The sequence below is a fragment of the Malania oleifera genome, chromosome 9 (assembly GCF_029873635.1).
Source record: "Malania oleifera isolate guangnan ecotype guangnan chromosome 9, ASM2987363v1, whole genome shotgun sequence".
Classification (NCBI taxonomy): domain Eukaryota; kingdom Viridiplantae; phylum Streptophyta; class Magnoliopsida; order Santalales; family Ximeniaceae; genus Malania; species Malania oleifera.
The window spans coordinates 86,743,407-86,759,567 of record NC_080425.1 but is presented as its reverse complement, the minus strand read 5'-3'; the positions used below and the strand labels follow the sequence as shown (position 1 = coordinate 86,759,567).

Here is a 16,161-nt window from a genome sequence, read left to right as displayed (position 1 = left end):
ATCTTCAAACGTCTAAGGTGTTGAGTCCAGACGTCTGAAGTGGTTCTGTGTACTGTTCAGATAGCTGAAGTGCCTCCCGTGAACAGTGTTTAGATGTTTAACAACAGTGACCCCATTTTAGTGTTTTGGCCATAACTTTTTTTATATAACTCAAAATTAGTTGTTATTGGTGTAAAAAGAAAGCTAAGAGAAAATCCTACAACTTTTATGTTGAATACCTTTTAAAATAATGAGTTTTTGATAGATAAAAATTCACCTCAATGTGGATGTATAAAAACTGACAACATTTGGAAAAACTCTTTTTGGTGCTTTTCATTCCAAAAATGATTCTAACCTTTTTAAAATAATTTTTGACCTTATAAAAATATTTTTTAGGTATTTTAAAAAGTATCTAGGTCTAAGAAGTTAATCTAAGAGCTTCAAAATATTTCAAATGATATTTTAAACATTAAAGCATTTACATGAGACTTCTAAGATATTAACATTCTAAGTTCTTGAGTCTTCATGCTTTGTCCTTGGATTGAGTCCATCTTTTCTTCAAGCTTCCATATTCTTTGGGCTTTCTCACTTTACTTTTCTTTGGCTCTTTTGACTTTAATATGCCTTGACTTTCAACAACTTATTTATGTCCTCATATTCTTCAAGGTTTCATATATCATCTTTAAATCCATGCTTTGACTAATTTAAACTTCATTTTATCCTTGTGAGCACTTTCACCTTACTTTCTCATATGTGAGCCCTCAAATAACATTACTCACACAAATACATTAAATTTCACTTGTTTGTTAGCATCAAAACAAGATAACAATATTTTAAGCCTTGTAAGGCCAACACTACGTAAAGTGAAATGGTATGAAATGTTAAAGCTGAGAACATGAATAGTTGTGAATTACTGAGGAATGATAGACATAATAATGTATTATGGCATTATCAGTATTTATATGAGTAGAACATGTTATATTTGGGCTGGACAAACTCTTCGCTTGAGAGTTTGTTGAGAAAGGCGAGTGCGCTAGTAGTATCATATGTAGCCGTAGGTTACATAACGTACTAGGGTAGAGGGATCCTACTTGTATGGGCGGGTAGATTTCCCTATTCTCGGGGGCCTTCACTAGTAAACTTTTGTATGAACTGTGTGAGTACGAGATTAATCTATCACTTGAGGGCTTACTGAGTAAGGTGAGTGCCTTGGTATGCTTCAGTTGTGACCTTTGGATTGCCTAATTAATGTATCAGAGCAAAGGGGTGCTATTTATATGGGCGGGTAATCACCCCTATCCTTTGGTACTCTCGTGAGTAAAATATCTTACATGCGTTTGGTTAGGTTCAGAAAATGATTTCAGAATTTATGTTAATGATTTGCAAATGATATTAATATGTTAATTATAAATCTCATGTTGCCACACGCTGTTTTAATATATGTTTTCTTCCCTTATTAAGATGTGTCTCACCCGAATACGAATTTATCTTTTTCAGGACCTCCACGTGATCAAACTTAGAGAGCTCGAGGATATTATAACATTTTTGGGTTATAGAAAGAAATATGGTATAAACATTTTGATGATACTTTTGGGATGTATAAAGTTATGTTTTTTGTTTTATGTTTTAAGTCTTCTAAGAGATGGATGGTTGTGAATACTAGAAGTGTAGGTTATGTTTTTGGAGATATGTATAAATATGTGAATGCAGGTGGATAAATGGTTTATTTTGGGTGTATAGATAGATGTAAAAACTCTGGTATTTTATGAATGGAAGATTATGTATATGTTTTCCCCTGTGTATTTATTTATGGATTATTAGGATTTAATCAGGTATAACGCACCAGATCAAGTATAAGGGTTTGGGGCATTACAGGATTGGTCGACCTATTTCCTATGGTTCAACCCTCACATAAGCACAAACACTCAAGACACTTAAGAAAAATAATTCAATTAATTAAACATAAACATTATAAATTATGCTACATTTGGCGAATTGTTGGATTTTGAAAAGGTGTATGTGTTTGTCTAGCAAATAAGTCCCAATTGGTTCTTTCACAAAGGAATCAAGTTATATACTGAAAAGTTGCAATTTCAAATATTCAAAAATATAATTAAGTTCTATGTTAGTAAACTAATATTGATCTAAGTGATTTTTGTAAAGACCTGAATAAAAATGGTATTTAAATAATAAAAGAAAAGGGGATCAGCAAGGCTTCGTCAACGAATACAGGGGATTCGTCGATGAAGGCTTAAGAAAATTCGTCGACGAAGGACTAAATTTTGTCGACGAAGAAATACCGAGAGGGGGGTTTGAACTGACTGAATTTCGTCGACGAAGGACTAAATTTCGTCGACGAAATTAATGAGAATTCATCGACGAAGGACGGGTTCGTCGACGAAATCTCTTGTTCTACAAATATGAAAATCCGGATTTTTTAACTTACCCACGAAGCTATCTCATCTCTGTCTCCTCCTCTTTGATTTTCTCTCTCTCTCTCTCTCTCTCTCTCTCTCTCTCTCTCTCTCTTTTCGATTTTGGCCCCACTAGTCGCCGGATCGAAGATTTGAGGCTACCACGACACTCCTGGCGAAGTTCTCTACAAGTTTGCCAGAGCGGATTGTCAGGGAAACGAAGTTGAGAATCATCCCTGAGTTGAGGTAAGACTTTTAAGTCTAATTTGACTTAGTAATAGTTATAGAAAATGTTGTACGTACGAAAATACTGAACTTTAGTTCTAGTGAATTTCATTTTCAGGGTATTGAGTCGGAAACCCTACGGGTGCAGGGAAGAGTTTCTTAGGGGCTGTTCAGGAATCAGGTAAGGGGATAAACTAAGTTAGTTATTTTTGAAAATTGTATGTATATATTTATAGCACTCATTTTTAGGAAAATACATATGTTTATTTATATGATTTATATTTAAGAAAACCCTGTTGAAAATGATGATATGTTGAATACGTGGAAAACTTGTTTAGTGTGGCATGAGTAGTAATGGTTGTGAGATACTGTTTTTCTGGAAATGTGATTGTGAGATGGAAAACCGGCATACGGACCGAGATGTTTATATATATATATATATATATATATATATATATATATGTGATTTTCCCGCGTACGGGCCGTGCTATGTGGATATGTTTGTCGGCGTACGGGCCGTGTTATGTTATTTGCCAGCGTACGGGCTGTGCCATGTGATTTGCCGACGTACGGGCCGTGCTATGATAAAATGTGTAATACCGGCATACGGGCCGATGATTTTCATGATACACGTATATATGTGAAATGATATGATTGATGTGAAAATAAATGATATGAGATGTCTATGTATCACGATTTTAGTATATGTATATGATATCATAACCTGGTTGACTTGGTTTAGGCTAGCACTTGCACGGTACGGTTGCTATGTGTCCATGGTCTTTGTGATCATGATATCTGTGTTAACGCCACTATACGGAGTAGTGTGAGATTGGATGGTCAATGTGGTTATTTTCAAGAAGTGTGCTGTTATTGCCCCTGGTGTACGGACCAGTCTGGGTTGACCCATCGGACCTACAGACTACTGTTTGACTTGACAGTGGTCGGCCAACCATTATTAGGTCCCGCCTTCGGGCCACACAACCCAGTCATGTGGGGGTAATACATGACAACAGTCAGCTAACCTACCAGGATTGTTTTATGTTATTATTATGATATGAGATAAGATATGCTTATGAAATGCAGTATGTTCTGCCATGTTTTGATATACATATGTTTTCCCAGATTTGATAAATAGTACTGAATATGATATGTACGGTATATGTAGAACACGGTATACTCATGTTGCCACACACTAGTATTAGTTTATTTCCCTTACTGAGAGGGGTCTCACCCCTAAATTTCATAACTTTTCAGGAGTCTTTGATAGGAGAGCCGGAAAAGCTCCACTGGCCTAGTGCTGGATAATTGCCCTTTCAAAAGGTAAGTTTTTGGTAGGGACAGTTAGATTTTGTGGGGTATGTCCCTAGATTTATTTTGGAATGTATATATGGAAATATTGTGGATTATAGCAACTCTGGTATATTGTAATATATGGTATTGAGATGTACATTATTGTATGTTTTCTGCTGCTAGGGCTTCTGCTGTATATTCTAATATATCTCTGGTACCCACGGGTCCAAGTGGATTGTGACCTATTGAGGTGGAATGTATGTTGATGAGTTGTATTTATTTAAAAAAAAAATATATGTGAAAAATGAGCAGATCGTGACAGCTTGGTATCAGAGCCTAGGTTACTAGGTTCTATAGACTTTAGAGTGCAGTAGAAACAATACCAGAGTTTAGGAAATGATTTGAGGTTTTGTTCTACAGTCTAGAGGCAGGACTTCCGTGGTAGTTTTTGTATTTTTCTTGGGGTGACGATCTCAAGAAAACCATAGTAAACTATTGTCGAGTTGTGTTCCTAGAATGTAGGACTGGGGATTAGAAATGAGTTGGAAATGTTGAGATAAGTGGTGGGGATAGGTGGGTAAAATATAAGGATAGGATTTCTGAGTTGTGTCTATTGTTTTCAAGATGAATCCAAAAGTAAATAGTGCCCATGCGAGTGGCAGTGATGGAGTAGGACCATCAGGTGCAGTTGGGACTGACTCTGACGCTGTATTACATAGCCTGGCTCAGCAGGTTATGGCTGAGATCGCTAGGAGTTCAAGGGAGTAGAGTGGTCCATCTGCAGGCCATGGGTGCATCATAGAGAAGTTCACAAAGATGAATCCTCCAGCATTCTCAGGCAGAGTTGATACTGTAGCCGTTGAGAACTGGATGCAGGAGACCGAGAAAATCTTGACCGTACTACAGTGTACTGAGGAGCAGAAGGTCCTCTTTGCCACCTATAGACTGACAGGAGAGGCTGAGAGGTGGTGGACTGCGGTGAGACTATTGGAGCAGCAGAGGGTGACTCTGATAGCCATGACATGGGACCAGTTTAAAGATTTATTCTTCGATAGGTATTTTTCAGCTACTGTCAGGGAAGCTAAGGTAGAAGAGTTCCTGAGTCTGAAGCAGGGACAGTTGTCCGTCCAGCAGTACGCAACACGTTTCATCGAGCTCTCTCGTTTCACCCCGTATATTGTTCCTGATGAGGTAAGGAAGGCGAGACAGTTTAAAAGAGGCTTGAGGCGGAGTATTTTCAAGCAGGTGGTGGTGCTACGAATCCAGGACTTTGCTGAGTTAGTTGACAGGGCGGCTTTGGCAGAGATTGGTGAGCGTCTTTATGTAGAGGAGCAGGGACAGAGGAAGAGATCTGCATCCACGGGCTACCAGCAGGGTCATAGGTCGGGTCAGTGGAGGAGAGGTAATCATGGTAGAGGGCAGAGACAGGAGACAGGAGGACATGAGATGCAGACAAGGTAGGGTCCTTCAGTCTGCCAGACCTGTGGTAGGAGGCACTGGGGAGAGTGTCGAGTTGGTGGTGTAGTGTGCTATCGTTGCGGTAGATCAAGGCATATAGTCTGAGATTGTCCTACCCCACCAGATGCAGCTCTGGTGTGCTATCGCTGCAGTAGATCGGGGCATATGGTGCGGGACTGTCCTACCCCACCAGATGCAGTTCCAGCTCCTAGACCATATCGGGGAGGTTATCAAGCGCCACAAGGGGGCCAGCAGAGGAATACGGCCCCAGCTAAGGTGTTTACTCTGACGTCGAGTGAGGCTGAGACGTTAGGTGACATGGTGACAGGTATGGTCATTATGCTTTCTTTTAAAGTTATTGCATTATTTGATTCAGGAGCTACGCACTCGTTTGTGTCATCGGGGTGTGTTAGATTATGTGGGGCTAAACACAATCGTTAGATGTTGAATTGTTGGTATCTACACTGATTGGATCAGTAGTGAGGTGTAGTAGGGTACTCCGTGACTATCCAGTAGATATTCAGGGGAAAATATTATCTACGGATCTGATAGTGCTAGACATGCATGGGTTTGACGTTATATTCGGCATGGATTGGCTAGCAGCTAATTTTGCCAGCATAGATTGCTGGACATGAGAAGTGATATTCAGACCTCTGGGGAAAGCAAAATTCAAGTTTGTCGGGTCGTATGTACAATCCCCGCCTCATCTAGTTTCAGCTATTCAGGCCAGGAGACTACTACTGAGTGGTTGCCAGGGGTTTGTGGCTGTTATGAAAAAGATGTCAGAGAATGAATTAAAACTTGCTAGCACCCCTGTGGTAAAGGAGTTTGCAGATGTATTCCCAGATGAGTTACCGGGCTTGCCACCCGACCGTGAGGTAGATTTCTTTATTGATCTACCTTTCTGTACAACGCCGATTTCTAAAGTACCGTACCAGATGACGCCAGTAGAATTGGCAGAATTGAAGAATCAGTTGCAGGATCTGCTTGATAAGGGCTTCATACGACCCAGTGTATCTCTGTGGGGAGCTCCAGTTTTATTTGTGAAGAAGAAAGACGGGAATATGAAGATGTGTATAGACTATAGAGAAATTAATAAAGTGACCATCAAGAACAAGTATCCTCTACCCCGTATCGATGATTTGTTTGACTAGCTCCAGGGACTCCATACCGTGGCTGGGATTTTTGGATCTGCAGGGGTACGTGAAGAGGATGAAGGCGCTGAGCAAGAAGTTTAATGCGTTCTTGGAGCATGTGGTGGACGAACACAACGCTAGGCGAAAAGGGGTGAAGGATTATGTGGCGAAGGATATGGTGGATGTGCTGTTGCAGCTGGCCGAGGATCCTAATCTGGAAGTCAAGCTTGAGAGGCATGGTATCAAGGCCTTTACCCTGGTATGGTATTATTTAATTTGAGGTTAAGTGGGACTAGAGCTAGTTTCCTATTTAAATTTTGTTTATGAAATTAATAGGACCAAGGAGTCAATTGGATCAACTTAATTTTTAAAAATCTTTTTGTTATGTTCTTTAGCAGTTACATTGATTAAAGAATGTGTATTTTTATTTTTATTTATTTGATATTCGAATTCTAGTATTCACATAAAAGATAGAAATTAATGAGAAATCTATACTATACCATTATTAGCTAGAGCAGCTCTCCTGCATCTCCTATTAAAGCTTGATATATATATTGTTGACTCATAATCAAATAGCTTAAATTCCTAAACCCGGCTAACCCATGGCCGAGTCACATAAAAAGAATCTTTAATATATATTTTTTTCTTTTTTTTTCTTTTTTTTTTCTTTTCGCAATCACGGAAAAATTAGACCTTCCTGGAGTTCGTTTCACTTGAAACTCAAAACACGGAAGTTGTAGATAATATTTTCCTCTTTCTCTAGAAATCAGACAGAAACATTATGTGCGAATTAAAAATTGGTGCCGATTTTGATTCTCGGGAAAATTCATAAATTGTTCAATAAAACACATAAATCATAAATAAGACATTTTTTTTTAAAATATTGGACGTAATTAGACATTTAATTAAAAATAGAAGTCATAATGCTAAGATTAAGATGTCTAATTATGCTGTTTTGGCGCGTAATCACCTCCCTTTCACGACCTCCTCTCTATGAGCCTCTGCTGGAGCTAGCCTGAAAACCCTGAGGCGCATGCCTCTTCCTCTGACTCTGAGCTTCTATACCTCTCTGTATACCACGCTCAATAATCGCAACTTTGTCTACAACCTCCGTAAATGTCTGGGCCCTGAAACCAAGCACCTGCTCAAACAAGTTCTGCCTCAGACCCTCTTTAAACTTTCTTACCTTTTTCTCTTTATCTTTTGCTAAGTGTGGGGCAAAACATGACAACTCAATAAATTGAGTTGTCTATTGAGATATTGTCATCAGCCCCCGTACTGGATGCATAAGTTCTGCTGCCTTTGTGTCTCGAACGATGGAGGGGAAATATCGCTCGAAGAACAACTCCTTAAATCAATCCCATGTCACTGGCACTGGAACCTGCCTTTGCTCCTCAATCAATCGTGCTGACCTCCACCAGCCCTTCGCTTCCCTTGTCAGTTTAAACGATGCAAATACCACCTTCTGTTCATCCGTACAAGGCACAACCAGCGTCTCCTCAATGTCCTAAACCCAATTTTCAACTATAATCGGGTCATCTCCTCTAACAAAAGATGGGGGCTTCATTCGGGTAAATTGCTAGATCATGCAGCTACGCTCCCCAGAGCTTCTGGCCATCTCAACCATTACCTGTTGGGTGACGTTGCGCAGTACGACATCAGTATCTCCGCGTCCCAAACTGGAAGGTCCTGACCTGTCCTCCCTAGTATTCGCGCCACTGTTTCTTGGATCCATCCTGAAAAAACAAGGAATAGACTTTACTATCTTCCCTGTTCTAAATTCAAAATCATATCCTGTAACCCAGACACACGACCCGAAAATAGTTTATTATGACTTTCCTGAAATCGTCACCCCAGGAAAAACACAGAAACCACCACGAAATCCTGTACCCAGAGTACAAAAAAAACCTCAAATCCTTTCCTATACTCTGGTATTGCTTTCGCTGCACTCTAAAGTCTACAGAACCTAGCAACTTAGGCTCTGATACCAACTATAACGACCTGCTAATTCTTTTTTTTTTTCTACGTATATACTGATATTTACAAATAAGCTGGAATTTACATTATTCAAATACCTTCTAATTTTAAGTCTAGCTATTAACCTAAGCAGCGAGAAGCTGAATTTATATATCCACAACCATATATATATTACAATACCAGACTATTAGAATATTCTCAAAATACATATACATAACTGAACTAGGGTTACATAAAAGTACCCTCTTTCCCAAAAATACTCACCCTACTGACAGGGCAACACCGTAGCGCCCTCTATCTGCGAGCCTAATTTGCTCGTCTAACTGGATCACCTGAAAAATATTAATTTATTAGGATGAGACGATGCTCTGTAAGATGAAATATGCTATTACTAGTGTGTGGCAAGTGAACTACATATTTGAAATATCTGACTTAAAAAATACCATATATAACGTAAACTAAGAAAACCTATATATCTGCTGCAATACAAACATACCTATGTCATTTAACATAAACTGATTTGTCTATATATACTATTCATAATATTTCTAATATACATAGATATGTTTATTTTCTGTAAATCTAATCATACATAAATATAATAACTGAGAAATTTCCCTCGATGGATAGCTGAAAGTCATGATTTAACTTCTCATAATAGGGCTGTGCGGCCTAAAGGCGGGACCTAGCCTGGCTGGACGACCAGGGTAAGTCAACTAAACTCTGTTAGTCAGATCGGTCCTCTCGACCAATATCTGAGGAGAAGCCTGTCCACAACATAGGCACGATCGACTTCTGAATACCACACACTATCTAAGTAATTTGGATGCACTATGAACTGAATATAGCTACGGTACCGAGCTCTGCTGACTAAATCTGGTCCATCATAGTCTGATACTATATAGGTAGTTGATATCTTTAAAATACTGTTTTTACCATAATTTTGAAATAACCATAACCTTGTAAAACTTATCTGAAAATATGAATAACTGACTAAATATTTAGTTTCTGTATAACTGAATAACTGTCTAAATATCAGAGTATCGGGACGTTATGGTACTGAAATCATGATGTTCTAAAATAACTGAGAATGTATGCTTCTGAATATACTGTACAATTTCTATAAACATGTAAACTTCATGCTATTTCTGCTAATATGCTAAAAACATGATATTCATAAATTGTATAAATATTGTATTGTTTTGTTACCAACTTATGCCATATAAATAAATATTAATGTTAACAGGCTCTGAAAACTATATTCATGATCTGTATAATAATTTGATAAAAACATATAAATTATATTGAAATTATAATAAGACTTCCTAGCATAGCATATTTCCCTCACCTGATTCCTACTAAGGTCCCCTACTATAATGGGTCTTACACCTACTAGGTTCCCTACTCAACACCCTAAAAACCATATTTACTAGAACAAAATATCATTGTTTCTTCGACTACTACATTTCCTACAACTGCTGGAAGGTCAAATATTGAATAAAAGATCTTCTCCTGAATTTGGAATGAAATTCAACTCACCACACCAACAATCTTCACCGATAGACTTGGAGAGAACTTTCCCAAGAGTGTCGTGGTGGTCTCATATTGTCGATATGGCAAAAAAATGAGGCTGAGATCGAATAGAGAAGGGGGAGGAGTCGTATAGGAGAGAGAGAGAGAGAGAGAGAGAGAGAGAGAGAGAGAGAGAGAGAGAGAGAGAGAGAGAGAGAGAGAAGTTTCGCTGAATTTATGTGTAAAAATACGAGTTAGACACTATTTATATCCTGAGCTTCATCGACGAGTCACGTCACCTCGTCGACGAGGTCAAGAAGTAGGTTTGTCGATGAAATTCAAAACTTGGAAAAGCAACCCTTCGGTATATTCTCATCGACGAAACGTGCCCTCGTCAACAAGATCCTCATGTGCCCTCATCGGTGAATCTCCTGTGTTCGTCAACGAGACCCTGATTAAATTTTTTGGGTTATTACACACCGGTTGTAGAAATCCTAACTAGCGTACCAAAAAGGATAACGTGTACCGGATGTAGGAATCTGAACTAGCGTACCAAAGAGGGTGTAACGTGCACCGGATGTAGGAATCCGAGTTAGCGTACCAAAAGAGGATAATGTGCACTGGATGTAGGAATCCGAAGTAGTGTATCAAAGAGGATAACGTGTACCGGATATAGGAATTCGAGTTAGCGTATCAAAGAGGTTAACGTGTACTGGATGTAGGAATCTGAGATAGCGGGTACCAAATAGAGTAACGTGCATCGGATGTAAGAACCCGAGTTACCGTACCAAAAAAGGGTAACGTGTACCAAATGTAGGAATCTGAATTAGCGTATCAAGAGATGACGTGCATCGGATCTGGGAATCCGAGCTGGCGTAAAAGGGACTCAATTTTGAAATAAGCCGGGACTCAATTGGATCCCCTAACTCGCGGTTGTACAAAGTCATCTTTCTTATCACGCGAGGTGTTCTTGGAAATGCCTTGTTAGAATTGGGGTGTCTACACGAGTGATTTTTATTTCGCATCAAAGTGGGAAATAAAGTTCCCACCTAACATTCATTAAATATTTTTAGATAAAAAAAAAACCAAAAATGGAAAAAATTCCTTTGCACGTCAATTTCTTCAAATATAAATTAACACCCCACCTTCCACTCCACCACCATCACCACCACCATTAAACTAGCCAGCTAGGAACTAAGTAACAATGGAGTCTCTTACTTGGAGTACCTACGCAATCGCATGGCTATCCACCATAGCCCTCCTCCTGCTCTCCACCCACCTCCGCCGCCTCCGTAAACTCAACCTTCCCCCCGGCCCAAAACCATGGCCGATCATCGGAAACCTCGACCTCATCGGCCCCCTCCCCCACCGCTCCCTTCACCACCTCTCCCAAAAATACGGCCCCATAATGCACCTCCGCTTCGGCTCCGCCCCCGTCGTGGTGGGCTCCTCCGCCGAAATGGCGAAGCTCTTCCTCAAAACCCACGACGCCACCTTCGTCGCCCGCCCCAAGACCGCCGCCGGCAAGTATACCACCTACGACTACTCCAACATCACCTGGTCGCAGTACGGCCCCTACTGGCGGCAGGCGCGGCGCATGTTCCTGACGGAGCTGTTCAGCTCGCGGCGGCTGGAGTCCCTCGAGTACATAAGGGTGGAGGAGATGAGAGCGCTGCTGAAAGGGCTGTTCACGGCGGCAGGGAAGGCGGTGACGCTGAAGGAGCACCTGTCGACGGTGAGCTTGAACGTGATAAGCAGGATGGCGTTGGGGAAGAAATACTTGGAGGAGGAGGAAGGGTCGGTGTTGAAGCCGGAGGAGTTCAGGGAGATGCTGGACGAGCTGTTTTTGCTGAGCGGCGTGCTGAACATTGGGGACTCCATACCGTGGCTGGGATTTTTGGATCTGCAGGGGTACGTGAAGAGGATGAAGGCGCTGAGCAAGAAGTTTGATGCGTTCTTGGAGCATGTGGTGGACGAACACAACGCTAGGCGAAAAGGGGTAAAGGATTATGTGGCGAAGGATATGGTGGATGTGCTGTTGCAGCTGGCCGAGGATCCTAATCTCGAAGTCAAGCTTGAGAGGCATGGTATCAAGGCCTTTACCCTGGTATGTTATTATTTAATTTGAGGTTAAGTGGGTTTAGAACTAGTTTCCTATTTAAATTTTGTTTATGAAATTAATAGGACCAAGGAGTCAATTGGATCAACTTAATTTTTTAAAATCTTTATGTTATGATCTTTAGCAGTTTCATTGATTAAAGAATGGGTATTTTTATTTTTATTTATTTGATATTGGAATTCTGGTATTCACATAAAAGATAGAAATTATATGTTCTATTTTGCTCATTTGCATCTTATATTTTTTAATTTATTTATTTAAAAAATTTAAAATTTAATATTCTTATCTTGTATTTAGAAAGAAAGTCTAAAATTTGAATTTGTTAAAATTTTTAAAAATATAATATAAAATTACATTAAAATTTATTTTTCTTTTCAAAATTTAAAATTTACACCCTCAAATACAAGGTCAATATATAATAACTTCATCATATGATCATCAAATCTCTACAAAATAAAACAATATCTTCTACCTATTCATAATTCATTAATAATATTTTTTTCTTTTAAAAAATTAAAGCAAAAGGGTACAAGATGCATATTAAAAGTGGGCATCAAGCCGCCTGTCTAATATATGTTCCACGGTTCACGAATTAAAATTGATTTACTTATAAATATAAATTATAAAAATTATAAAATGTCTGTACTTCCAAATTATTCATCAATATGACCTTTTCTTTGAGAGTGGGATAACCAAAATTATTATCTTTTGTTAAAACTTGATATACATTGTTAGCTCACAATCTAATAGTTTAAGTTTTTAGGTAAAGTGATAATCTAACATGGTATCAAAGTTCTGGTTATCAAGAGGTCTTGGGTTCTAATCTTATCGCTCGTCTTTATTCTGTGACATTATTTGTCATATGTTTATCTCTCCACGTGCTATCGGGCTGCACGTGCAGGGGAGTGTTAAAGTTTGATATACATTGTTGGCCCACAACCTAATAGTTTAAGCTTTTAGGTAAAGTGGTAATTTAACAACCTTAATTATGATTTATTTTTTCTTTTAATTTTTGATTCATCAGAACTTTGTTGGATTTGAATTTTATTTTATGCAACGTAACCGATTTTTAATTTTTCCCATTTTTTTCTTCTCTTGCTCTGGGAACTAAAGTTGAAAATTTTAATATAAAGATTTCAAATCATGACAAACCGTTATATTAATAGTGGCTGGTGAACCTTTGTGGCACTAATTATTGAAGTAAAGGGACCCAGTTTACGCATTTTTCCGCAAAATAAAGATGCGTATACTATATGAGGGGCCTACTGCATGCATTTTTTTTTATAAAACAAAAACTCATATCTAATCTTTTCAAAAATGATTGCCCCAAATCCAATTGAGAATCGAATTAATTATAGAAATATGAGTTTAATTAATTGATTTATCTAGATGAGTGAATAGATTGATCTTAAAACAATAACGATTAATTATTATTATTATAAAATAAGCTTATATTTTTATCTTTGTAATCATTTCTTAATAATGAAAAATTCATATTATACCATTATTAGCTAGAGCAGCCTATGCCCAAATAATGAATCTCACATGTTTGATCCACCAATATGTAACATTCTAACTAAAAGAGATTTAAGTTCAACATTCAAGCCACCCACCCTTGAAGGCTATCCATTGAATTATTAATGGGTGGATTTTATATTTCTCATCATGCTTTATTCAATTAATATTTTCCGATGAATCCATGATCAAACAGGATCTAATGGCGGGGGGAACAGAGAGCTCGTCGGTGACGGTGGAATGGGCGATATCAGAGATGCTGAAGAAGCCAGAGATCTTCGAAAAAGCAACGGAAGAGCTGGATAGAGTGATCGGGAAGCAGAGGTGGGTGGAAGAAAAAGACATCCCCGACCTTCCTTACATCCAGGCCATCGTGAAAGAGGCCATGCGGATGCATCCGGTGGCGCCCATGCTGGTTCCCAGACTTTCCCGCGAGCACTGCAAAATCGGACCCTACGATGTCCCCAAGGGTACCAAAATCCTAGTCAACGTCTGGACCATCGGCCGAGATCCTTCCCTGTGGGCCCCCGACCCCAACGAGTTCCGGCCGGAGAGGTTCCTGGGCCGGCCCATCAACGTCAAGGGCCAGGATTTCGAGCTCCTTCCGTTTGGGTCGGGTCGGAGGATGTGCCCTGCGTACAGCCTCGGGCTCAAGGTGATCCAATCGAGCGTTGCGAATTTGGTGCATGGGTTTAGGTGGGAATTATCGGCGGAGATGAGGCGGGAGGATTTAAACATGGAAGAGATTTTTGGGCTAACGACACCGAGGAAGATCCCTCTTGTGACCGTGGTGGAGCCTCGGCTTCCGCTTCCCGCTTATTCAGTGCTGTAAGTAAAAAGTAATTAGTCAACTCCGCGGGAATAGTATTTCGGCCATGCCCCGACGGATGGATGGGCCTTACTTTGTGACTTATGTGGGAGCTGCCTTATTAAAAATTGGATAATTGAGAAATTGCAGTAGGTAGCTCGTACTGATGGTGAAGATATGCATCTTAGAATGTAATAATTCAGCTGCGTTAGTTGCTGTGGGGTGTGAATGATATCTGAAACAAATAAAAGTGTGCTTGCTTTTGCTGGCTAAGCCAATAATTGGTGAAGTCGTACTTATATGAATAATTAGATAATTATTTCAAAAAAATAGTTGGGCAATGTGATAATAAATTAGATATGGTTAAGGCTTACGATAGAATGAATTTAAATTTTCTTTTGAAAGTACTTAAAGTTTTTGATTTTTCTAAAAGGTTTTGCAAGTTCATAAAAAATTATGTAGAGTTTCCATGATTTTCTGTTTCGATGAACGAAACCTTTAAAGTGTTTTTTCAATCTACGAGAGATTTGCGGTAAGGGGATCCACTATCTCCTTATTTATTCATCATAATGGAGGAGATTTTGACAAGATTGCTTATAAGATTGCTTAGGAAAAACTATGAAACTAGTCGGATTGGTAAATTTAATCATCCGATTGAGACCCCATTGGTTTCGCATTTGTTATATGCGGATGATATTCTTATTTTTGCGAATGGTGGTAAAAGTTCTATGAGAAATTTAGTTTATGCTCTGGAAATGTATGAGAACTAGTCGGGTCAAAAAATCATTAAGACTAAGTTAGTGTTATTCCTCTCAAAATACATCACTCCCGTTAGGAAGCGTGGTTTATTAAGAATCACGGGTTTCATGGAAGATAAATTCTCTGTTTCATATTTGGGTGCGCCTTTGGTGTCTAGAAAATTGTCTTCCAAGACATTGAAGCCTCTTGTGGAGAAGATTAGAAAGAAAATTGTAGGGTGGAAATCTAAGTTGCTCTTATAAGGTGGAATATGGATTTTATTAAGACATATGTTGTCTAACATGCCTATTCATTTGATGTCTGTTATTAAGGTTTCGCAGGTCACATATTCTCACATTAACTCTCTTCTTTCTAATTTTTTATGGGGAGAGGTGAAAGATAAAAGGAAGATTCATTGGCACTCTTGGGTGAAATTTTGTAAACCTACCTCGGAAGGGGGTCTGGGCCTGAGAGATCTTAAGGAAGTTTAGAAATCTCTTATCATGAAATTTGCCTTCAGATTGCTCACTTCTAACAATTTGTGGACAAGTTTTTTCAGAACTAAATATTGTAGAAATGATCATTTATTAATAAGGAAAGAGATACCAAATGACTTTCGGTTGTGGAAATCAATTATGCCCACCATTTCAGAAGTTATGGATAATGTTAAAATTTTGGGGAGAGGTGGGAACTCTTCTTTTTGGTTCGACAGGTGGTTGTCATAAGGCCCGTTATCTATGAGCACTGAGGATATTTTGAACAAGAAACTGTGTATTAAGGATTGCTGGCTAAATAATAATTGAAACTCTGATTTAGTACGGGAATTGGTTGGTGCTGATAAAACAAGGGAAATTTTGCATCAGGTGCCGGTGGGTAAAAGTGGGCAAGATATTTTTGTCTGGAAGCCTACCCCGAATGATAATTTTTCTACAAAAACGGCTTGAAAGGCAGTGAGGAGCAGAAGTGATAATTTTTTGTGGAATGACT

The 16,161-nt window shown here is 39.0% G+C and overlaps 1 protein-coding gene across 1 annotated transcript; it reads left to right on the top strand.

Annotated features, from left to right (window-relative positions):
- Positions 1 to 11,147: 11,147 nt before the first annotated feature.
- LOC131163910 (trimethyltridecatetraene synthase-like) lies at positions 11,148 to 14,714 on the top strand. Its single transcript, XM_058120735.1, has 2 exons — positions 11,148 to 12,101; positions 13,825 to 14,714. Exons 1-2 carry the CDS (start codon positions 11,199 to 11,201, stop codon positions 14,458 to 14,460), a joined length of 1,539 nt encoding a protein of 512 aa, XP_057976718.1. The 5' UTR covers positions 11,148 to 11,198; the 3' UTR covers positions 14,461 to 14,714.
- The last annotated feature ends 1,447 nt before the right edge of the window (positions 14,715 to 16,161 follow it).

Excerpts from the sequence above, each read along its gene's own strand:
- LOC131163910 (XM_058120735.1), top strand. The coding sequence starts at position 11,199 with ATGGAGTCTCTTACTTGGAGTACCTACGCAATCGCATGGCTATCCACC. Across the intron at positions 12,102-13,824 it reads GTATCAAGGCCTTTACCCTG|GATCTAATGGCGGGGGGAAC; the intron begins GTATGTTATTAT and ends ATGATCAAACAG.